This window comes from Rosa rugosa, chromosome 1 (genome assembly GCF_958449725.1).
Source record: "Rosa rugosa chromosome 1, drRosRugo1.1, whole genome shotgun sequence".
NCBI classification, from domain to species: Eukaryota; Viridiplantae; Streptophyta; class Magnoliopsida; order Rosales; family Rosaceae; genus Rosa; species Rosa rugosa.
The window spans coordinates 31771023-31793993 of record NC_084820.1 but is presented as its reverse complement, the minus strand read 5'-3'; the positions used below and the strand labels follow the sequence as shown (position 1 = coordinate 31793993).

General features: G+C 43.3%; 2 protein-coding genes across 3 annotated transcripts; one reads left to right on the top strand and one right to left on the bottom strand.

Annotated features, from left to right (window-relative positions):
• Positions 1-3832: 3832 nt before the first annotated feature.
• LOC133724661 (TOM1-like protein 5) lies at positions 3833-13399 on the top strand. Of its 2 annotated transcripts, none has more exons than XM_062151441.1 (11): positions 3833-4163; positions 4268-4336; positions 6809-6927; positions 7834-7912; positions 8040-8138; positions 8226-8339; positions 9295-9434; positions 9887-9962; positions 11181-11266; positions 12432-12596; positions 12792-13399. In XM_062151441.1, the coding sequence occupies exons 3-11, from the start codon at positions 6827-6829 to the stop codon at positions 13120-13122; spliced, it is 1191 nt and encodes a 396-aa protein (XP_062007425.1). In that variant the 5' UTR covers positions 3833-4163; positions 4268-4336; positions 6809-6826; the 3' UTR covers positions 13123-13399. The 2 variants fall into 2 exon arrangements, with proteins under 2 accessions (XP_062007425.1, XP_062007424.1); XM_062151440.1 differs by having other exon boundaries at positions 3834-4163; positions 6814-6927.
• Positions 13400-13554: 155 nt separating this feature from the next.
• LOC133726177 (uncharacterized) lies at positions 13555-22971 on the bottom strand. Its single transcript, XM_062153684.1, has 3 exons — positions 22421-22971; positions 21614-22343; positions 13555-13687 (listed from the first exon to the last, which is right to left on the bottom strand). Exons 2-3 carry the CDS (start codon positions 22294-22296, stop codon positions 13555-13557), a joined length of 816 nt encoding a protein of 271 aa, XP_062009668.1. The 5' UTR covers positions 22297-22343; positions 22421-22971.

Here is a 22971-nt window from a genome sequence, read left to right as displayed (position 1 = left end):
CTTATTTTCACAAATCCGCTTTAATTATTCACCGCCAAATTAAGCAAAAGCATGTTTTTTTTTTTTCAAAAGGAAATAATTACCAATATTATGAAAAGGGCAAGTTCGTCAATCCATCGCTCAAACGTCACACACACTCAAATGTCACACACAAACAAACCCAGATTCAATTTAGTAATTTCACACTCCCCGGAAACCAAACAAGCCATGCACGTGGACAAGTTATATTGGGTGACAGTGAGCACGTGTGGCCATCGCTGAAACCAAACACGTGGGTAACCCGCTCTGATTACTTTCTGGGGTTCACATTTATGGGGTTCACATTCAAAATCAATTGGCAATGGATGGAGTGGCCCAAACCCTTATAAACCCACCAGCAAAGTTACCAAACCCTTATAAACCCATAAGTACAGTTATATTTTTCCAATGTGAGAGTTATATTTTTACACATTCTCAATAATTGTTTCAGGCTTTCCTTCTGAGATCCCTGAAACTCAAAATGTGGTGTGGCATGTGAGGAAGTCAGAATGTCAAGAATCATGACATTACGCGCTATATATTGGCAAATAATCACCATGACATTATGCGCTATATATTCCATGCCATCACCAGCGGATTTCGGCAGGGGAGAATTCAACAACATATTTCCAGCCAAAGCTGTATAACAAATGCACATCAGAAAACCACTAATGAGGTAATTAACAACAAAACACAAAATAATCAATTAAAACATGTAATTATTTTGGTACATACTTTCTCCTAAAGACTGATTATTCCCAGTAAGAAGTAGTGTTACGGGGCAAGAGGAGTAGCCTCTTTTGTCATGCCTACTCCGGCATGACTCATCCGGCAAGTCAGATGGAAGAAAGTTACTTCTTACTGCACGGTAATCTCGAGATGGTAATTGCAACAATGGAGCCCATTCTTGAGGTTGAGGTATGGGACAAGATAAAATTAGATCAAATTGACCTGAAGATCCGCAATCGGGTTTTGATAACTGTTTGTTCACATTCTTCTGCAGACTTTGGAGGGCAGCCAAAATGTGGATGAAGAAAAAGGGTATTAAAACCAGCATGATATTGGAGCGGATGTTTCTTTTCTGCGAAATGAGCACACACATATGATCGTATATCATCAAGATAATGAAGCAACAGATTTAGATCATTGAATAGTGAAGGAAATTGCTCCTCTCAATTTCATGTTTAGCCATTTAAAGCGGAGGAGAAAGATATGTGCAAAGAGTTTAAGACAGAGTGTTCGACGAATTGTTCTAGAGAAATTTAAGACTAGTGGACAAGCACAATCTTCTAATGCTAGCGCAATTGAACAAAAGGCTAAAAGCAAAGAAAGACCTGATATGTTAAGCTCTTTCTGAGCAAGGCATTGGACTGAGTCCAGAAGCTAGCAGCGGAACGCTCCGGCACCATTGATCAATGTCCAAAACCATACTACTCCTCTATCTTGACACCAAAGAAGTTAAAATTCAGAGTCTGTCACACTACACGTACAAGATATTCAACACGAAGTTCATATAATAATGACTTCTTATACCCCTCATTTTCTCAAATGCCCGAAAATGTAAATACAACCGTATAAAGCTACTACTTGGAAGTTGGAACATTTCTAGGTAGAATGGTCAACCTAGGGTTGTAACTTGTAAGCGGGTGTAACCACTAAATTCTATATATAAGGGAAACATAGTAAGTGATCAAAGGAAGGCATTCTCACATATTACGACCGGGTGGACTGAATGAAACCAAAAATGGATAAAAATTAACCGAAATCGATTTGAACTAAACTGAACTAACGGCCTAACGCTTGAGGTGTGGTTTTTGATTAGTGTTTATGATAGGCCGATAAAAGGGAACCGGAACCGATATAAAATTATTAGTTTACATTTATACTTGTATTATAGGAGATTAATTTTTAGGTAATTGTTTCACTCAGTGTACTTTGATTCATATTGCTACTTAAATTTTTTTTTTTTTTAGTCGTAACTTAATTTTGATTGTATTGTTAAAGGAATTCTTCGTCAAAATAACTGACGAGGAGGGAATCAAGGAATTACAATCATAGCTCAATCAACATTTAGTATCATTATTGTAATTGATATTTCCGTTGTAATTTTATTCCTATATAAAGGGAATATGAAATGAAATGAGGAGACCAATTCCAATTCCAATTCACTTTTACATGTATTTAAGTTTATCTATTTTTTTATATATATTTAAATTAGGGAATAAGCTATAACATATTCATATTTATTGGTTTTTTGATGTGCCTTATAGGGTTTACATTAATATTGTGGATATTAATATTGTTTAGATAATTACTACATATACAATTACAATTGAAGAAGTAAAACTTTTCAAGAAAATTATGTAAGATCAAATATGGACATAACACATATCATCATAAAGTAATTTATGATTAGCTTAATATCAATCCTAGTTTAACATGGATACAAACAGTGAATCAATACTAGTGACTTAATGAAGTAGTGTATCAATTCATTAAGGATAGTAATCCATTGCTTAGTCGACAAGAAAGGCTACAAGTTGTGATACATTAGGAATCTAATAGTGAAACCTAAACCGACAAGGAATGCTTTAATGGGAAGCTTCTTGAGGTTTAAGTCTCATATATATACAGATGAATTGGTCCCTGATTACTACCACGACTATTGCATAAGTTCTGTCCATTGAGAAGCAAGTTGGTAAGTAACAGAAGACCATATTCAGTGATCGTGTTTAGCAGCTGCGTAAGATGGAATCCATGACAGTAATTGCAGAAGGTAAGCCTTGATCTTTTTATGATTGTTGTGCATATGTTGTGAGCATGTAACTATGGTTTTACAAATTAAGGATCAAATCAATAATGTCAACGAGGTTGAAATTAATTGAAACTAGACCCAATCAAGCTGATTCGGTTGATTAACTAAATTTGAGGTGCGGTTTTAGTTAGTACCAAAAAACCGAACCGATGGAATTGGTTCCACCCTTACGAGTACGAGTCAAGTGCTTAAAATATATACTGACTTGATCGTCCGAGAGTATTTACTTGACACCACCCCCGGCGTAAATCTTCTTCTTTTATACCAGCATCATCAATTTAATGGAGCAAGGCATACACCATTAGAAAACTATTGAGATCGATTGAAGAATCTGTTCTGGGCCTAAAAAAGATAACCTCGAGTGGACGTTGCAACCTCACCTCTGTGCGCTTCATTTCTCGTCCAATCAGTGTCCAACAAGCAACAACAAGAACTCGAACGGGTTGAAGCAAATCACCAATAATAGATCCCCATCGACTTCTACTAGTCTACACCATAACTCCATAATACTTGAGCGCATTTTTCAGAAATTAGAACTCCAATGTGTAGTTTACTGTTTTAGCATCATAAGCTAGCTTACTCGTAATCGAGTCTTAATTTCCACGTAAGCCTCCATTTTCGAGTGTTGAAATATTCTTTTTCGCGCATTTAATTTGATTGCTCACCAATTCTCCATTTCCGTACGTTCTCTTTACTTCAACCAGCAACAAAATTTGCGGTTTATGAACCGTCGGAAACCTGATCATAAAACCTCCTCAAAATCTTGTGGTCACTCCGTAGTCCACGCTGGAGTGAAACGGCGGTGACGTTATGAAACCCCTGACTTTTGTAAAAGGAGGCAGAAACAAAGAAGAGGAAAGCGACAGTAGCTTTAGTTTGACAGCTCGGTGGGCCCCGGGCGGTGCCTCTCTTTCGGTCTTTTGCACAAAGTCTGTTGGATTCCTCTCCCTCTTTCTCTCTCTCTCTCTCTCTCTCTCTCTCTCTCTAATCTCAATTAACTCATCTTAATCCCAAAGCCTTAATCACCAGCCAAGATTCCCCATTTCCACCCCAAACCTCTCTGTCTTCCCAACCCAACCCAACCCAGTCCAGTCTTAGTCTATTCCACTTAGATTTCCTATTAATTTTTAATTAACATTAATAAACCCATTTTTTGTTTTCACTTTTCTGTAATACAAAACTAAAAGCAAAGCACAAAACTATATATATTATTACTTCCAAATCAGTAAAATCTCCCCTTTTTGATCTTCTTCTTCTTCTTGTTGGTGCTTTTGTACTCAGAAATGCTCAAGCTTTTTTGGGTTTAACCTTACCTTGCTCTTGTTGTCTGGTACATCACAAAGCTCATCTCTTTTTTCTTCAATTGAATCAATCAATCTCAAGGTTTTAGCTTTCTGTTTTCATTTCATCAATTGGATTTATTATTGTATGCAGATTAGGTAGTATTTGAGGTGTTGTCAATTGTGAAGCTGCTGCTGCTAACATTCCAATCATCTTTCTCAGGTCGGTTCTCTATAATTCACATCCCTTTGTATATGATACATATATAATACATATAGATATAGATATATGTGTACTATAATTTCAATTATCTGTCACACCCAAATGTTGTCTGATGATTTTCTGTGTGTATAGTTGCTTATTCTTATATGTTCTTCACCAGGATTTGGCCTTTGTACTTTGGGTTGATGAGGATACCAAAGATGGCTCCTTCAACCTAACAGAGATACCAAAGCCTCGATCTTTCAAAATTATATATACACATACATCAACATATTAGATGCTATTACACTATCTAAACTCTGATTTTCGTTTTTAAGCTAATAAAGATCAAATAAAAAAAAAGAATTTTTATGGCTTGAAATAGGATCCCCTTATATTTTCTTGTGCTCATTCTCTGGTTAGCACAATCCAAAGCCATTTTGTAGTTCACATCTAAATATTTGAGGTGTTCCGTGCTTTGGACAGTTGGGTGGAATGAAAAGGAAGGATTTTATTGTCTGTCATACCTGTGTTTAGAGTTTTCAATGGATGTCTTGTCCTCTTCAACACTTGATTGCAGTTGATTACATCATTAATGAGATCATGTTTCTTATAAGTAACAGTCAATTGTCTTGGGTTCTTCTTAGAATGAAAGATAATTATATAAACCACATTGCTGTGTGATTTTAAATTAGGTGTTTACAATTGGTTTTCGGGGTCATATGGAAAGGTAATTAAGTGGAGGCTGTAAATCACGTAGCTTGATCATATGCACATTACCAGCATAAGACAAAATTCAAGTACAGAATTTTCCCTAATTGAGGGACAAACTCAAATTCCTTGCTCTCTTGTGGGAAACCGGTTTTTTTTTTTTTTTGGCCAAGTTGTGGGAAACCCTTCTTCTTCATTCCGTCCCTTTCTTAAACATATTACCAAACTCCTATGTTCCTTTATTACAGTAGGTCTATGAGCACTCCTAAACAAAATACAATATAGAAGAGAGTAAATAGCTCTGCAAACTCTTCATATAGGATTGGTTAGATGCTGGAAGATTAATTCTTATGAACTCTATTACTGAATTGAAAACAAGAGACTGCAGATCAAGTTTCATTAGGTTTACTTGGGATATTTTGCTGGTGAAATTTGTTCATTGTTTTTCTTAATTGATTTTTCTTAAAGCTTGAACTCAGCTTAAGTTGAAATTCTGAAACAGGTTTGCTTCAAATTTTTTATTTTTATTAAGTTATTATTATTATTTTTGATCTTTGAAAGAAACAGCTTTATTATTAAAAAGCATGATACAACAAACGGGACAAGCTGAATAAAATCTGCAGAAGGTAGCGAGAATGGTTTCTGCCAAAAACAACCAAAAAAAGTTCAATTGCCAAAAAGCCATCCTAAGCAATATTTGCTCATTTTCCTACAAAAATATTTCAGAAGTTAGGGAAATACTCATCCACGGGAGAAAGAGTCTTTCAAAAGGAATTATATCTTTTGTCATTCAAATGACATTACCTTGCTGCATTATGCAAAAAGGGTTCAATATTCTCAAGTTGCTTGATATGCTGGAGCTATATTGCTTTCTCATTGATATACATATATAGGCTTCAATGGGGTTAGCTATCCCTCTCCTGCATCTCAACCCCTCTTTGTTGTCCTTTAGTTGAATCTGAAGTCTTGACCTCTGGGTTTTTAGTGGCACGTAACTAGACCAACTCATTGTTCATCTAAGTTGTTATTAACTCGATTGTTTTAGTAATTTGATTGGAATACCTGACTGATTGATTTTGAATTTATTTTCCACAATGAACTAGTTCGTTTTTCCTGATTTGTTTGAGACATTAGTTAATTTAATCGGAGAATGGATGAAAAGTTGATGTTAACTTATGGTCAAGTATAGGATCTCCTTGGTTTGCCTTTTTTTCAAGGCTAACCATGCAATTTATTTTGTGATGCATACACCCTTTGTTGGTTTTCCTCATTGCTTGTTATGGGTGATTTGGAAAGAAGAATTGAATATAATAAGGTGCATGGCTATCTCCAAAAGATTCTGTGACACAGCTAAATGACCTTTTTGCACCTTAAGATAATGTGACTGAAATCGTAACTCAAAGCTGTGACAAGTATAACACTACCTTGTTGGGCAAAGTTGCTGCCTTTACACCTATGCGTATGGGGTTCAGGCTTTGAACACATGCTCATGAAAACCACTGTTGAATTGATACCTAGAGAATTTTCTGCCTGAACTTAAAATTTCTCTGCATTCTGAAATGATGAATTTATGTGTAAATTGTATGATGAATAGTATTGTACTAAAATTATGTTAAAACTGAAACTTTAGAAAACCATAAAGGGTATAAGTGCAGCAAAATAAACTATCGTTGTAGCTTTACTTTGCTAGTAAGATCAACCACTGGATGTATATGAGCTTGTATATGATCGGTACATCTCTTTTTTAAGTTCATATTCTTACTTTTTGATCAATTGTTGAAGTTCAGAGTTAACCAAAAGATGGCTGCTGAGCTTGTCAATTCTGCAACAAGTGAGAAACTGAGTGAAATGGATTGGACCAAGAATATTCAAATCTGTGAATTAGTTGCTCATGATAATAGGTATGTTCGTGAAACATCTATCTCTCTCTCTCTCTCTCTCTCTATAAATATATATATATATATATATATATTTATATATAAAAAGTTTAGCATTGTGTGTGTACTGTGGATTATGCTTCTTTTATTGGTCTCTTGTCCTAGGGTTCTGCTATTGAGTCAAATTTATGCAATCTTTTTGTACCCATTGCTTGGGAAGAGGTATTGAACATTGTCACAACTTTAGTATAAGGTCAACTGAACTATTGCCATTTCACCTATGTACCATTAAAGTTTTTCACTTTTACATGTTTGACATGATATTATTAGCAACTGGTTAGCACAAGATAGGCCATTTTACAGCTAGAGACAGTGGAGATATGTGAAGTTGATTACAGTTAAGTGTAGCAAAATTGTGTTAGGAGTTGGGATATATTAGTTTAGGAGCGAATGGTTGTTCATTTTTGTTGCGATTTTCTTAAAATGGTAGCTGTGTGTTTCACTCTTGAATGTATGTGCTTGTTTCATACAAAAGGGATAGAATCATAGAAGTTACCGCATTCATGATCTACCTCAACTAATTCCATGCTTTTCATGAAATGGTGTCCTTGTTAATATATAAATTCTTTGATCAAATTGAGAAATTCATTAGTATTTGCACTCTGCAAGGCAACTTCTTTGGTCATGCCCTATTGCCATTGGTATCTGATCTGTTGGTTCAAACTCTCCGTCTTGAAATTGCGTTTTTAAGATGTTACTTGTCTGATGACACCCCTTGCTTGCTCATGGCCTGATTATGTTCTGAGTTATGATATTTAAAGCATAACTGAGCTCATGATTTATGAGTAATCTAAGCTAAATAGACCTTTATTCAATTTTTTTGTTATTCTCACTTATATCTTGCATATGCATTCTTTTGTTCTGGTGTAGACAAGCTAGAGATGTCATTAAAGCTATCAAGAAACGTCTGGGGAGTAAAAATGCAAATTCTCAACTTTATGCAGTTATGGTTAGTAAGAGCCTGATTCCTTAGTAATATTTTATTCACATAACTCGAAAACTTGTGTGTATTACTTATAGTAATTCTTCTTTTATGTGGTTTGATATAATATCATCCATTTCTTTTGGCTTTGTAGTTGCTGGAGATGTTGATGAACAACATTGGAGAACATATTCATAAGCAAGTGATCGAAGTTGGGATTCTTCCTAGTCTAGTGAAGATAGTCAAGAAAAAGGTGTGAACTTGTACTCATGTAGACAATAACTGAAACTAGGCTAATTACAAAAATAATTCATTTACTTGGATTTTCTGGTGGTTACAGTCGGACTTACCAGTGAGGGAGCGCATTTTTCTACTGCTAGATGCGACACAGACATCCCTTGGCGGTGCTTCTGGAAAGTTCCCTCAGTATTATACTGCTTATTACGACTTGGTGGTAGGTACAAACTACCAATATAACACTAAGGCTCTCACTTAATGAGAAATTTTCAATGGAATTATAGCATATGGTGGCTGATTTAGGTTCATGCCATGTGGGGAGAAGAATTGGTTTTATGAAGTATATCATGTGAATTTGGAGGTGCAGAGATAATAGAGATCTCAGTTGTTTGTTCTGCAAATTCAATGTTACCCAGCATTTAGAGTGCTTATGATTAATAGAATTAGTAGTTTAATGATCTTAGTGATGCCTAGCATTTGAAATTATGAGTGCTTATGATTACTGTCCCTCCACATGTACAGTGATATTTGAAATTATGAAGATCTAGAATTTGTTTCCGTATAAGGACAATCAACCTGACAAATTGTTGAACTTAATGATCTACTATATGATAAAGGGACACTCATTTGGTTGATAGGTAGGAATGATAGTATTTTTATTGGTTTGGTGGAGTATAAATATACAACTATGTTTCAATTATGTAAGTTATTGTGCTGCATCAATATTCATGTTAAAACACTGATTCTGGAACACTAGTATGCTGCTGAATATTATGCTGATCTTATGCAGTCCCTTACTTTTTATTTTTCTAGAAGTTCGAAGCAGTGATACACTAATGTTAAGAATGTTTCATGCAACTTACAAAAGATATGATTTTATCCTTATTTATTTTTGTACTGGATTCTATTTCGACTTCTTTATGACTGAAGATGATTGTTTTGAAATAAGTTATGTCTTGGTAAGTGATAGGGGCGTCTATAGAAAGTTGGTATATAATTGAAACATCTGCTGGACCATCTGCTAAAGAACATATTTTGCAGCCTCTTACTTTGATAGTTTCTTTTCAATGGTAGTCAACAGATATCAAGAAAATGACTATCTTGTGTTGTAAGATTCTTAATACTTTCAGGTTAGTGGATTGTATAACTCCTTCTGAATCATTTATTTTTAGAGTGCTGGAATACAGTTCCCTCAAAGGCCTCCTCCGGTCCCTTCAAATTGCCAAGTACCAGAACCAGCTAAGAATAATTTACCTAACAGGGATAACGGGATTGCTCCACGAGTGGAGCCACATGATGTTCCTGAATCTAGGTACTTTCAGTTCAACTTTTAATGTAAACTTTTGCTTATAGTAGAAACCATATTATGATGCACGCTTATCTGTCCCCTACAGTAAATATAGATACACAAACATCTTTTGCATGCTCTCCTCCATGGGTTCACATAAATCCACCAAGAGGAAGAAATGCAAATATGAAGTGTTACTAAGAAATCCCACAAAAATTTCCCAATTTCTTGTAGAGATTTAGTCGCTCTCCATACAAAATCTATTTTTTCTTTTTATGTTTCTAATTATTCTTTAAAAAGTGATTGGTTAATTACATAGCCGATATCACATGTTCTGTGTTTTTCTCTCTTCTTTGTGGGGTTGGAGAGTTACACATTGAGTTCATCATTGTTTTATTGGCATATTTGTTTTTGTTCTTGTTGTACTTCTGTCTACTAAAGATTGTTTTTTACTATTCTATACCTGTTTCATGCAGTATTATTCAGAAGGCTGGTAATGCACTGGAGGTTTTGAAAGAGGTCCTTGATGCAGTTGATAGTCAGCATCCAGAGGTATGATAATGAACTTTGGAAAAATGAATAAAAGTGATATCTTTCACTATGCTATTGACAAATTGACATCTTTCTAATTGTAACTACTAAGGTAAAGTTTAGATCTGTGTAGGGTGTCTTTCTTCCTTTGGGATTTGAGACTAACAAGCAGAAGTCAGAAATGTGACTCATAATTCTCTTTTGGTGCTTGATGATGGATAGTTTCTGTTAATAGGGATTTCAGATTTCTTCTGTTTCTCATATACTCATTTTAGCTTAAGAAAGAAATATAAAACCAATTTCTACATACACAAATAAGAGTGAGCAGCATGTGCGTCCCAACTTTTGGCTAATTGGCTGATTATATTCTTTGCAGCTCATTCTTTCCTGTGTAAATAAGGTTGCCAACCTTAAGCTGCTGCTATATTATTATTTCCTTCTCATTTTGTGTAACTAAAATCTTTTTCCCATATATTTCAACAATTTTTATGATTGTACAAGAAGAAGCTCCAAAAGTGATAGTTCAATTTGATTTTGAATTCCTAGGCATTCTTAAGTATCATGGATCTCCTCGATGCATTGCATTACTGATATGGTACTTATGGGTACACAATCTCCGCTTTAGAGCCTGGCCTCCTTGCCAAGGTATACGACACTTATACCGATGAACAGAGACCTATGATTGTGAACCAAATCACAGGATACTTAACATGCCTATAGATCCACTTTATCTCGTAGCATAGGGACTGCATCATTTCTTTCTTCAGCATGGTGTCGTCATCATAACCATGGCCCTTGAGCCACAGAGTTATAGACACGGGGCTAGGTTGTCACTGATACCATTTATAGTACTAGTACCCAAGGCCTCCTCCAAAAGTTGTTGCTGAAGTCCCTTCTTGTGTACCCCATATCTCTAATCTCTTTAATGCAGTATCAATGTGGGGAGGCTACAGGCCAGTTATGGCCATCATATGTCTGCACTGTGCACATGAGGCATGGATTTGGATATTCAAGTCTGACAGAAGAAGCTTCTAGTAGATGTAGGAGTAGGGATATCTATTCAAAATGAATATGATCTGATAGGGACATACATGCGTTTCCATGTATTAAGTAATACGCATTGAGTTGATTAAGAATAATTACATTGTATGACCTTTGGTTAACAAATTTTGTTTAAGTTGTCTTAATTTTATATTATATTGCCTTTTTGAGTTTTGACTCTTAGATATGTTTCTTTAGGGGGCAAAAGACGAATTCACACTTGATCTTGTGGAGCAATGTTCTTTCCAAAAGCAAAAAGTTATGCATCTTGTAATGACTTCTCGGTAAGGCTTTGATTGTCCTCTGAAGTGTATTACTTTGCCTCCTTTTATTGGCTGCATAATATTGTTGAGTATACTGCACTCTGATAACTAAATGTTGTTGATGATGTGTTAAAATCTACAAGGGGTGTGATAGAAATATAGGTCTCAATCAAATCAAGATGTCATCAATATTTGTATAAAAAATTGGGGATAACAAGAGCATATAGTTATGGAAACTGAGAAGGAAGAACCTTTATTGATGTCGATAAAGTTCTTAATATGATACATAAATGTGAAACCACTAGCTAGTACATAGACCTTAAACTACAGCTGCCTTTCAGTCAAGCAGAGTAGAAGAACCTAGACATGGGTTGTGTGGTATTCAAATGGGGTATGCTCCTAGAATAGGGAGGAGGTCCTGGGCCTTGAACAGTTTAAATTTAAGTACCATTTTCCAGAGGCTTTAGCACCATTTTAATTTTTGTGTATTCAAATAATTAGTTTCGGTGGCAGACATATCCGTGTGTGCGTGCGTGCGTGCGCGTGCACATGTTTGAAAAATAAAAAATAGAAAGGTATGTACAACTGTGTTAAAGATGAAACGGTGGTACCTATAAGAAACTGAAAACACAATATTACTAGAAATGTGAAAGCTGTGCAAGTATGGTATATTCTTACTTGAATCAAATCAGGGTGATTAAGTTTTTTGGTTGATTTGATTAGGTATTTTTGCTTCTGGTTTCTTGTTGAAATTCATACGTGCACTGTTGAATATAGGTATATGAGTGCTAGGTTATGATACCTTATAAGTAGGAACAATGGACAATGGTTTATAGTATGCGCATAGAAATTTGATTTTAGATTTATGCAAGGTCTAAACTTGAAATTCCTATTTCAGTGGGTGATATAAGTTGAAATTGAAACAACACTGGAAAAGTTCTCTGCATGGATAAGAAATTCCAAAAATTGCTTTCCTTTCACCTTTTGAAGGATGGAGTGTTGGAATGTGAACTTAAAATAGTATGTGGCTCTGATGGCATCTGTAGTTTTCTCTGAAAATGCGATCACTTCAGTTAAGGAACAATGTACTCGTATAGATGCTTTGCGTATATTAAAGCAAACGTGCATGCATATACAACTTATAGCACTTGCAACTTCAAGTGATCCATATGTTTAACTTTCTTAGGGATGAGAAGGTAGTTTCTCAAGCTATCGAATTAAATGAGAAGCTCCAGAAGGTTCTTACAAGACATGATGCCCTGCTTTCTTGCAATTCTACATTGACTGTGAACCGTCTTATTGAAGAACAGGGAGAGGAGGAAGAAGAAGAGCCAGAACAGCTTGTTCGAAGGTACGTTCAACTACATGGGATTAGAATTTTCTTGGAAAATTGATCATACACCTCGTCTACATGGGCACTTATTATACCTATAAATTCCTTTTGATCTGGGTGTGCTCTGCCAAATTTCCTTTGAATGGAGATTATAAGTGTTGGAATAATCTCCATGATCTGACATTAGTTGTCTATGGCTGAAAAACTTGACAGGTTGCGGAAAGGAAAAGCTTGTGTGAGGCCTGAGGATGAAGAGCAGTCAGCTGAGCATTCCCACTTGGGTTTGCTTGGATCATCCAGGCCTGGGGAAAGGCTCAACCGTCCACTTATACGACCACTTTGCTTGGAGCCATCACCTGAATCAAATGGACATCCTCCACCTGTTGCTATTCCACCCCCACCTGCAAAGCACATTGAGAGGGAAAGATACTTCCAGGAAACCAAAGTGGATAGCTCTACTTTGGCTGGCCACGTCAGAGGTCTCTCATTACATAGTCGCAATGCAAGTAGCTCTCTCAGTGGAAGCATGGATTTTAGTGACTGACTGTCCTACTAAAGGGTCCTCTCTTGTGTGCTTAGTCTGTTCCGTTGTTTTTTAGCAGTTGATATGGTGCCGGCTTCAGATTTGGTAGTGCTATTGGTGTTGTGGACAAGTTGGAAATATGCGGAAGCTACTGTATTAGAGTCATGATTCATATGTGATCTTGTATCCTGACCTCAGGTTTTGTGCTTTTAAGATACAGCTTTATATGGTAGAGGAGTTGTACAGAGAATTTAATAGGCTAACTTTATTCAATTTATTTAACACAATGTGTTTTGCATTTGGGAAAGGGCTCCAAAAATGGTTTCAACTTTCAAGCGAGGTTTTTTGGTTGTTTGTTTTTTTGTCTGGTTCTTGTGAAGGTATCAAGTGAGTTCTAAAATCGTCTGATAAAAAGACCAAATAAAGTGTGTTCTCAATCTCCAACAAATTAAGTTAGCCTCTCATAATATATTGCTCAACAATTCTCACTGACTCTTCACTTGCGAGACATAACTCTACAACCACAACCACACCATCGTTGGTATTTTGGTAAGAGCCAACCATTGAAGCCAACGGTCCATCATCTCTGTATAAATACCCACAAAAATGATGAGACAGACTGAAAGTCTGAAACATTAACCATTTGCATCTCGATCGAACTATCACACCCACTCCACCCTTATCAGTGTGGACATCAACGGCACCTTCACCCACCCTAACAGAGGAGGCCACCACCTCTTCTTCTATCTCTTACTGCATTTAAGAGAGGTCGGTTATAGAAATGATAGTCACTCAGTCTAGCATTCAAACTAAAAACCAAATCACCAGCGTACATAACGGTAGCATCCCATATCCTACTGCTTCTTTCCTTCCAAAGACTTCACAAGCAATAGAGAGAAGTAGAGCAATTATGTTTTGAAAGTGAATTTGAGGAGTTTTACTATTTTACACTAGTATATGACCTAACACAATGATTGTGTCTAAAAAAATCAACTAAATCCATAATCTTTTTGTCATTTGTACATACATGTACATTTGCAAGCATAATTAGCTATAATGGGCCACGCTCGTTCGACCGCCAAAGGTACTAATTCCAACCAAGGGAATGACATGCAAACACACCGCCAGGCGGGCTACAACCTCGGCGGCGGATCACCCCCAGATCACCGCCAACGCGCCGCCACGCGCCGCGCCAAGGTAGCATCAGAAGCTCCCAGAGCTGGGGACTGAAGCACATCAGTCCCACATCGAAAACAAAGAGAAGATCAACCTCTTCCTCACCTATAAAAGGTTCTCTCCTCTCTCCTCATTAATTACGCATTCAATACTTACCTACTGTTACTTTGTCAACATAAATACATTGACTAACTTAGGCATCGGAGAGTTGAAGACCGCCCAACGCGGTCTCCCTCTGACGCCCTTTGTATTTTACTTGACAGGTAGCGGAGACTTTGAGAACGTCACAAGTATCGATCCGCCCGCCGGATCAGCGTTAACAAAGGTTCAGCTACCGCCGAACTTTTAGACATTAACATTGGCGCCGTCTGTGGGAATCCTTGAACAGAAGGTCATCCCACTACATCCACCATGACTAACGGTAGCGGAGGGAACGCTGAGGAGCGGGCGGACCAGTCCACCATCCCCCAACCCTCCGATCCAACGATAGGCGTTAACCGCGCACTATTTACAACACCGGCCAACCCCGGCGGCGAGGCAAACCCAAGCAGCAGCCGCCCGCCGGGCCAGGATCTCGTCGCTATGTACGAGATAGCACTGGCGGATCTTCATAGGGCAAACAGAGAGCGTGAGGAGGAGCGTAAGGAGAAGGCTGAGGCCCAGGGACAGGTGGCTACGCTCTTGGCACGTTTTGAAGAGCTAAAGAGGACCCTGGAGCCTACCGCCCGCCCAGCACTGAGCGAGCAGTCACGCAGCACCAGACGTAGTCGACCCGGCACTGGCACATTGGCACCAGGGCCAGTCATACAGATGCAGGTACCGCTGAACCCACCTGAGTTGTCGGGAATGGGACCACCGCCCATCCCCCAACTAATGATTGAGCAGGAAGCGGAATCAGTGCCGCATACCAACCGTTCGGAGGCTAGGGCAAGGACTGAGGGCCATCCGCCTGCGCCAAGGCGCAGGCAGGTCCAGCGGAATACCCGGGCTGACACCGCCAGCGATGCAACCGCCCAGATATTGGAAAGAATGCACCAGCTGGAGCAGAGGTTGATCCGGGCGGAGTCGGGCGTCCCAGCGCCAACTCAGAATCCGCTCTTCGCTTCCAGACCCGGGCCCTTCACCGCTGCCATTCTGCAGGCTGTCAGACCGGCATATGCAAAAACCCCGAAGATGGCGCATTACGGTGGAATGTCTGATCCTTTCGTCCACATGGACACTTTCAAGAAGGTCACCAACAACAAGGGGTTCGACGACGCCACCTTGTGCCACTTGTTCAGCGAAACATTGGATGGCGAGGCAATGAACTGGTTCTTTGAGTGTCCGCCGGGGTCTGTCAGTTCATTCAATGCACTATCCCATGCTTTCCTCTCCCGGTTCATCTTATTATCCGCTGGTCATCACAACACAAGTCAGCTGCTCAGCGTCAAGCAGGGGGAGGACGAGTCACTGAAGGCCTTCGTCACAAGGTGGCGGGCGGCAGCATCTCAGTGCCGTGACCTAGACAAAACGATGGCGTCAGCGGCCTTCAGGAAGGGACTGCTCAAGGGGCCGTTCCTCTATCACCTCAACTACAATCATCCCAATGCGACGTATGACCACGTCATGAGTGAGGCGGTCATTCACGCCCAGGCGGAATTCATCACATACGGAGAAACCCCACCGCCACCACTAACACCAAAATCAACACAGCCATCTTCCAGTCATCAGGAAACCGCTAGCAAGACCCCCTCAGCACCATCAACTGACAAGAAAAGGGAGTGGCAACAGGGCCACCACCAGAGCAAGCGGCAGAAGGACCAGCATTACCATAAGGGCAACCGCCCAACCCATGGGGATAACCGCAACAAGCAGGCGGAGTCCTCGCAGCGGTATGCAGTTTTCACGGTCCTGACTGCCTCATATGAAGACATCTACAATCAGTGCAAGCAAGGATCAGATCCCACCGCCACCCCCTCCAAAATACCCAAAAACAGGCAAACCCAGGAACACCGGCAAGTGGTGCAAATACCACGAGGACAACGGCCACAATACCAATAGCTGCAATGCTCTCAAAACGGCCATCGAGACCTTGTACCGTGACGGCAAGTTGGAGCAGTTCAAGGTGCGTCAACCACCACCGGTAATTGCCAACGTTGAGACCTTGGGCCGCATCAACACCATCGATGGCGGTGCCCCAATCACCAGCATGTCTCACAGGGCAAGGAAGCGCTATGCACGCGCTAATCACCCAAAGGAAGTCTGCAACATCCGCTACGAAAGATCCGCCAAGCTCCCAAAATCAGGTTGGGAACCTATTACCTTTTCGGAGGAGGAAGAGCGCGGAGTGCATTTACCCCATGACGACCCATTCTTGGTCGATGCCATTCTGGGCAAATTCTCGGTGGGGAGAATTTTGGTAGATAGCGGGTCCGCTGTCAACGTCATCTTCAATGGTTGCTACGACCATCTCAAGCGGAACAAAAAACTACTCCAGGATCACGAGCCACTGCTCAGCTTCTCCGGTGACGTCACACAACCGCTGGGGTCAGATTACATGCGGCTGGTTATTGGCACTAGCCCCTGCATGGCGGAGGTACATACAGAATTCATTATTGTCGACTGCTTCAGTTCGTACAACGCCATCATTGGTCGACCAGCGCTTAACAAGCTCAAGTGCATCATTGCCGGGTACATGCTTCTCATGAAGTTCCCCACACCTAACGACACGGGCTGTGTCAGGGGAAGCCAACAGCTGGCACGAGAATGTTACTCAACGACTATAGCGCGGTCGACGCGCCGCCATGAAATTCTGACAGTGGGTAGTGAGGCACCGCCACCAAACATCTTTGAGGATCCAAGGGATGAGGAGGAGAAGTATGTACGGAAGGAGCCGGTCGACCCTGACACGTCGCTAAAGGTCGTCTGCCTCTCGGACGAACACCCTGAGCGGACAGTCCGCATAGGCGCCCATCTAAACCCAGAGGTGGAGGCAGAACTCACTCAGTTCCTACGCGATAATGCCGCCGTCTTTGCATGGTCATATGCGGACATGCCAGGTATCTCTCCTGAAATTATCACTCATAAACTGACCATCAAACCCTCCTTTTATCCCATCAAGCAGAAGCGAAGGGCCTTTGATGAGGAAAAATACCGGGCAATCAGAGAGGAGGTTGCCAAACTCCAGGACATTGGGTTCATCCGCCAAGTCATCTATCCCCAGTGGATCTCAAACCTGGTAATGGTCAAAAAGGCCAGCGGCAAGTGGCGGATGTGTGTCGACTTCAAAAATCTCAACAAGGCATGCCCAAAGGATAGTTTCCCGCTACCTCGTATCGATCAGCTAGTCGATGCAACTGCCGGACATGAGCTCCTCAGCATGATGGACGCTTTCTCCGGATACAATCAGATCAAGATGCACCCCAGCGACCAGGAATGCACCACCTTCACCACCGACAAAGGCCTCTACTGCTACAATGTCATGCCTTTCGGTCTGAAGAACGCCGGTGCAACTTACCAGCGGTTGATGAACGCCATGTTCGCTGAGCACCTGGGAAAAATCATCGAGGTCTACGTGGACGACATGCTAGTCAAGAGCGTAAGGGCCAGCGGACATGTGGCAAACCTCAAGGTCATAGTAACCATTCTCTTGGCCTACGGCATGCGCCTCAACCCAGAGAAGTGTTTCTTTGCGGTCACCGCAAGCAAATTCCTGGGCTACATCGTCAGCGAGCGAGGCATCGAGGCTAACCCAGACAAGGTCCAGGCCATCCTTGACCTGGCAAATCCTGAATATAAGGTACACGTCCAGTGCCTCCAGGGCAAGTTAATCGCCCTTTCTCGGTTCATCTCTCGACTCACTGATAAGTGCGCCCCATTCTTCAAACTCCTCAAAACAACGCACAAGAAGGTCATCAACTGGAACCCAGAGTGCCAGGCGGCGTTCCAGGGCTTAAAGGAATACCTGGCGGCAGTCCCTCTCCTTTCTGTTCCTGTGCAAGGAGAAACACTATTCATCTACCTGGCGGTTTCGGCATCGGCGGTAAGTTGCGCCATTGTCCGGCGGGAAGGCCAAGATGAGCTTCCAGTGTTTTACGCCGGCAGAGGCATGAACGGAGCAGAAACAAGATATCCTCCCTTGGAGCAACTGGCCCTCGCACTTATCGTTGCTGCCAGACGCCTCCGGCAATACTTCCAGGCTCACACGATCCATGTGTTAACCAATCAGCCGCTGCGGCAAGTGATGCAGAACCCTGAGCACTCGGGGCGCCTCAGCAAGTGGGCCATTGAGCTCAGCGAGTTCGACATAGATTACAGGCCAAGAACCGCCATGAAAGGCCAGGCAGTGGCGGACTTCATCGCTGAGCTAACCGAGCGACAGCCGGAGCCCGGTGTTGAGACAAGGCCCGGAATAGAAATGGTGACCGTTGAGGAGGTAGCCCCCCCACAGTCAGATTGGAACCTGCATGTGGACGGCTCCGCCAGCGCCAAGGCCAGCGGCGCCGGAATCATCTTAACAGGACCCGGGGGACTGAACGCGGAATATGCGTTAAAATTCAACTTCAAAGCTTCAAACAACATGGCGGAGTACAAGGCACTCATCGCCGGTCTACTCCTCGCCATTGACTCGGGGGCTGACAGCGTCAACATATTCAGCGACTCCCAGCTAGTCGTTAACCAGGTCAACGACAGCTTCCAAGCCAAGGACCAGCAGTTAGCGGCATATTTGGGGTACGTCAAAACGTTGCTAAAAAAGTTCAAATTTCACAACATCACACAAATCCCCAGGGAAAAGAACGCCAAGGTTGATTCACTGGCGAGACTGGCAACCGCCCAGCCACATCAGAGTCCAGCGGACACAAGGGTAGAATACCTTGACAAGCCAAGCATCACAAAGACCCTGGCGGAGATCTTCAACATTGAAGTCAACTCCAGCTGGATGGACGAGATCATTGCATATAAGCGCAACGGCACATTGCCAGAGGATAAGATCCAGGCAAGACAGCTCAAGCGGAGAGCAACCCGCTACAACATTCAGAATGGCAAGCTGTACCGTCAGGGGTTCACCTACCCCAACCTCCGCTGCCTAACCCCAGAGGAGGGAAAGATCGTCTTGGCGGAAATCCACGGCGGAGAATGTGGAAACCACTCAGGTGCCAGATCATTGGCCAACCGCACATTGCGACAGGGCTACTTCTGGCCCACACTGGGTGATGACGCCCGGAAAATTTCGAGGTCTTGCCACAAATGCCAACAGTTCGCGGATCTCCCACATGCACCGGCGGAACCTCTGTCAGTCATCATCGGCCCTTGGGTTCACTCCACGTGGGGCCTCGATTTGATGGGAAAATTCCAAACCGCCAAGGGCCAATTCAAGTACATCATTGTAGCCATCGACTACAACAGCAAATGGATAGAGGCGGAGCCACTAACGGCAATTACTACCGCCAAGGTCATTCGCTTCCTCTGGAAGAACATCTACTGCCGCTATGGTGTCCCACACACAATCATTACAGACAACGGTACACAGTTCAACAACAAGGAACTCATATCATTCACCGCCAACTTGGGCACCAAGTTAAGTTTTGCATCTGTCGCCCATCCCCAAACCAACGGCCAGGTCGAAGCAGCAAACAAGATAATCAAGAAGCTGCTAAAAAAGAAGCTCGACAGCGCCAAGGGTTTATGGGCGGAGAAGCTTCCAGAAGTCCTATGGGCCATCCGGACGACTCCAACTACCGCCACCGGCGAAACTCCTTTCTGCATGATGTTCGGCACAGAGGCGGTCCTACCTATTGAAGTAACTCAGCCTACCGCTAGGGTCGAGGGCTACTGCCCAGACACCAACGACGACGGCATCAACCTGGACAGGGACCTCCTAGAAGAAAAAAGACTCAAGGCCCATTTGCGCAACTTGCAAAACAAAAGGCTGGTATCGCGTTTCTATAACGCCAGAGTCAAAGCCCGGAACCTCCAACTGGGGGACTGGGTAATGAAAGAAGTCATTCCACCACCAACAAAGCTCCGCCCAACTTGGGAAGGCCCATACAACATAGTGGAAGTCGTGAGCCCAGGCACCTTCTACTTAATGGACAAGGATGGCGTCAAATCAGCCCACCCTTGGAATACTGAACACCTTCGGTATTATTACAAATAGTCAGACCGCTACCCAGGAGCATCTTGACTTAGCTAAATTTTTGCTTAATATTTAGCTAAGGGAAGCTACCCGACGGGTACTACCCCACTTTTGTACGCTGATCAATCAGCTATCAATGAAACGAGGAATTATTCAAACCATTGTTACCAAGTCTAGCACTGAGGGCAACTGGCAACGCCAGCGATCGTCAGCGGACCTCGTCCGCTACGAGGTGCACTTGGACCAATTTTAATTCCTTTAATGTGTCATTGATTGACAAAAGCAAAATGTAACTCAAAATACTAACGGTACAAACACATGGGGCAAACACAAACTCAAAATTTCATATTATTCAGCAAAACATTACAAAATGGCATGCCTCAACGGCTACAAAAGAAACAAAGTTGAAAAATCGGGAGCGATCCAAACTGAACTCAGGGGTGGCCTTCGACATCTTCTGCTTCGACAGGCGGCGACACGACCGCTCGACTCGTCTGATCGGACCCTCGCGCTGTCGGACTTGGAGTCTCGATGGTGCCATCCGCACGGGTGTGCGCCGCCAGGAAACCAGCGCGCGACACCTCCGATGGGGTGGGGTTGGGAGTCTGCTGGGACCCTTCCGCCGGATGCGCACCACTTTCCCCGCTACCTGACCGGGCACCTCCCGCTGGAGCGGCCACGCCGTCTCTCTCCGTGGGGGTACTCTTGACTGGCGGCGCATCGGGCTGCGACGCTTTGGCGAAGTCGATGGCACCCTTCCGCTTCAGCATATCTATGTTTGCCAGGGCCCCGGCCTTCGACGACTCGGTCATCGCCTTCTTAAACTCCGCAGACCGCTTGAATGCCTCGACAGCGGCTGCCGTAGCGGTATTCCCTTCAGCTCTCAGACGAGCAACCTCACCCTCTAACCGCTTCAACTCCGTCACCCTGGCGGCGGACTCCCGCTGTACGATAATAAGTTTTTTGTCCTTGGCGGCAATCCGCTCCTCCAGCAACGCAACGTCCCGCTCCAGCTTGGAGACGCGGTCATTCCTCTCCAAGTCACGCTCGATGGCCACGCGAAGCTTACCGCGGGCATCGGCAAGGTCACACTCTGCCTTAGCCAGGCGCCGCTCTGCCTCTGCCAGCTTCTCCTTCTCCTCCGCCAACTCCCTCTGGAGACCTTGAATTTCCTCCCACAGCTCCCCCTCGACCATGGGCTGCTTCGACGCCGCCACAAACATGTCGTGCAGTCCCGCATATATTTTCCCAAACGCCAGGTTGAAGGGCGATTGGTCAATTGCTGTCGGGCGTGAGATACCCGCTAGGCCGCCGAACCCTAGCCGTTCGCATAGGTGGAAGAGAAATTCCCGCTCCCCATCTGTCATGAACGGTGCGTACTCGGCAAACGAGTCTAGCTCGCTGGCGACGGGCTCTTCTCCCTCCCCCACAACAGTCTTCGACGGAGCTCCTCGGGCCCTCTTCTGTCGGCGCGAGCCGATCACCTCCACGTCCTCCCCCTCTTCCTCGTCAGGGGAGTCGGCCTGCCGACGTTTTCTCTCCGGCGCCCTCTGGTTCCCGGCGGCAGTCTTCGTCACCCTCACCGGTGGTTCCTCCCTTGCTGCAATGACAGTATCCGCCGGCGGCACCACCTTTTCCTTTTGGGGGCCACGCCTGTTGGCGGGCATCCGATCTTTCTGCTGCCCAGCCGCAGCGCCTCCCTTCTTCCCGCCAGCCACTGGGACCCCCGCCTGCACTACCGGCAGGCCATCCTCACCAAGATGGGAGTGGTGCGGCATTGGCAGCACTACCGGAACCTCCGACTGGCTCAGCGCCAGTGTCTCGGGGTTCACCAGCGTCTGTTGGGCCGCCAGCCCCTCGGCGTACATGGTCTCCAGATAATTGTCCACCTCGGCGCTGTCCATTGCTTTTTCGAAGGCGTCGCGGCTCGACTTATTTCCTGGCGGAGTTTCTGGGAAAATATACATAAGCCAGTCAGTCTCGGCTACTTATTACAAAGGAAACATCGGTCTGACGGAAATTTCTTACCAACGGAGCGAGTAAGTTTCTGGTCGACTAGCAACTCCCAGCCAGTCAGAAGTCTAAAGTCCAGCAGGTTACGGTTCCGCCAGCAGCCTCTGATACGAGCAATGCGACACTCCTCCTCCCGCGTTAGGTTGTACCGCAGTCCCGCTGCACAAACACAAGTGGATTAGTAAGAATACAAAGCCTTCAAGATAAAAACCCCGCCGGCTACCGCCAGCGGAAAATGGTCACCAACCTCGGATAGGTTGGAATTCCGACTTAATCCTAAACGTCGGCCCTTCTTCGTTCGCTCCAGCCTGGTACTCCCATCCCTCCGTGGCGACACAGAAGGTCCCCCGCCAATAGGACATTGAATCCCTTAGGTTTTCTATCAGCTTCGGTGCTCCCTGACGGCGGCTCAGGTTCACTTGCCCTCTGCAACCCTGGCGCTTCACGTACACCAGCTCGTAGAAGTGAAGCACTTCCGCCACGGTAGGCCCCTCGCACCCGGACAACCGCCACAAGGAGTTCATCGCCAGCAGCAGACGCCACATGTTGGGACAAACCTGACCGAA

What these genes read in the sequence shown, in the direction of transcription:
- LOC133724661 (XM_062151441.1), top strand. Translation starts at nt 6,827, where the DNA reads ATGGCTGCTGAGCTTGTCAATTCTGCAACAAGTGAGAAACTGAGTGAA. An exon ending in TGAAGATAGTCAAGAAAAAG is followed by an intron (nt 8,139 to 8,225) that starts GTGTGAACTTGT and finishes TGGTGGTTACAG; the next exon opens with TCGGACTTACCAGTGAGGGA. An exon ending in CATGATGTTCCTGAATCTAG is followed by an intron (nt 9,435 to 9,886) that starts GTACTTTCAGTT and finishes TGTTTCATGCAG; the next exon opens with TATTATTCAGAAGGCTGGTA.
- LOC133726177 (XM_062153684.1), bottom strand. Translation starts at nt 22,296, where the DNA reads ATGGACAGCGCCGAGGTGGACAATTATCTGGAGACCATGTACGCCGAG. An exon ending in TATGCGGGACTGCACGACAT is followed by an intron (nt 13,688 to 21,613) that starts GTTTGTGGCGGC and finishes GTATTTATACAG; the next exon opens with AGATGATGGACCGTTGGCTT.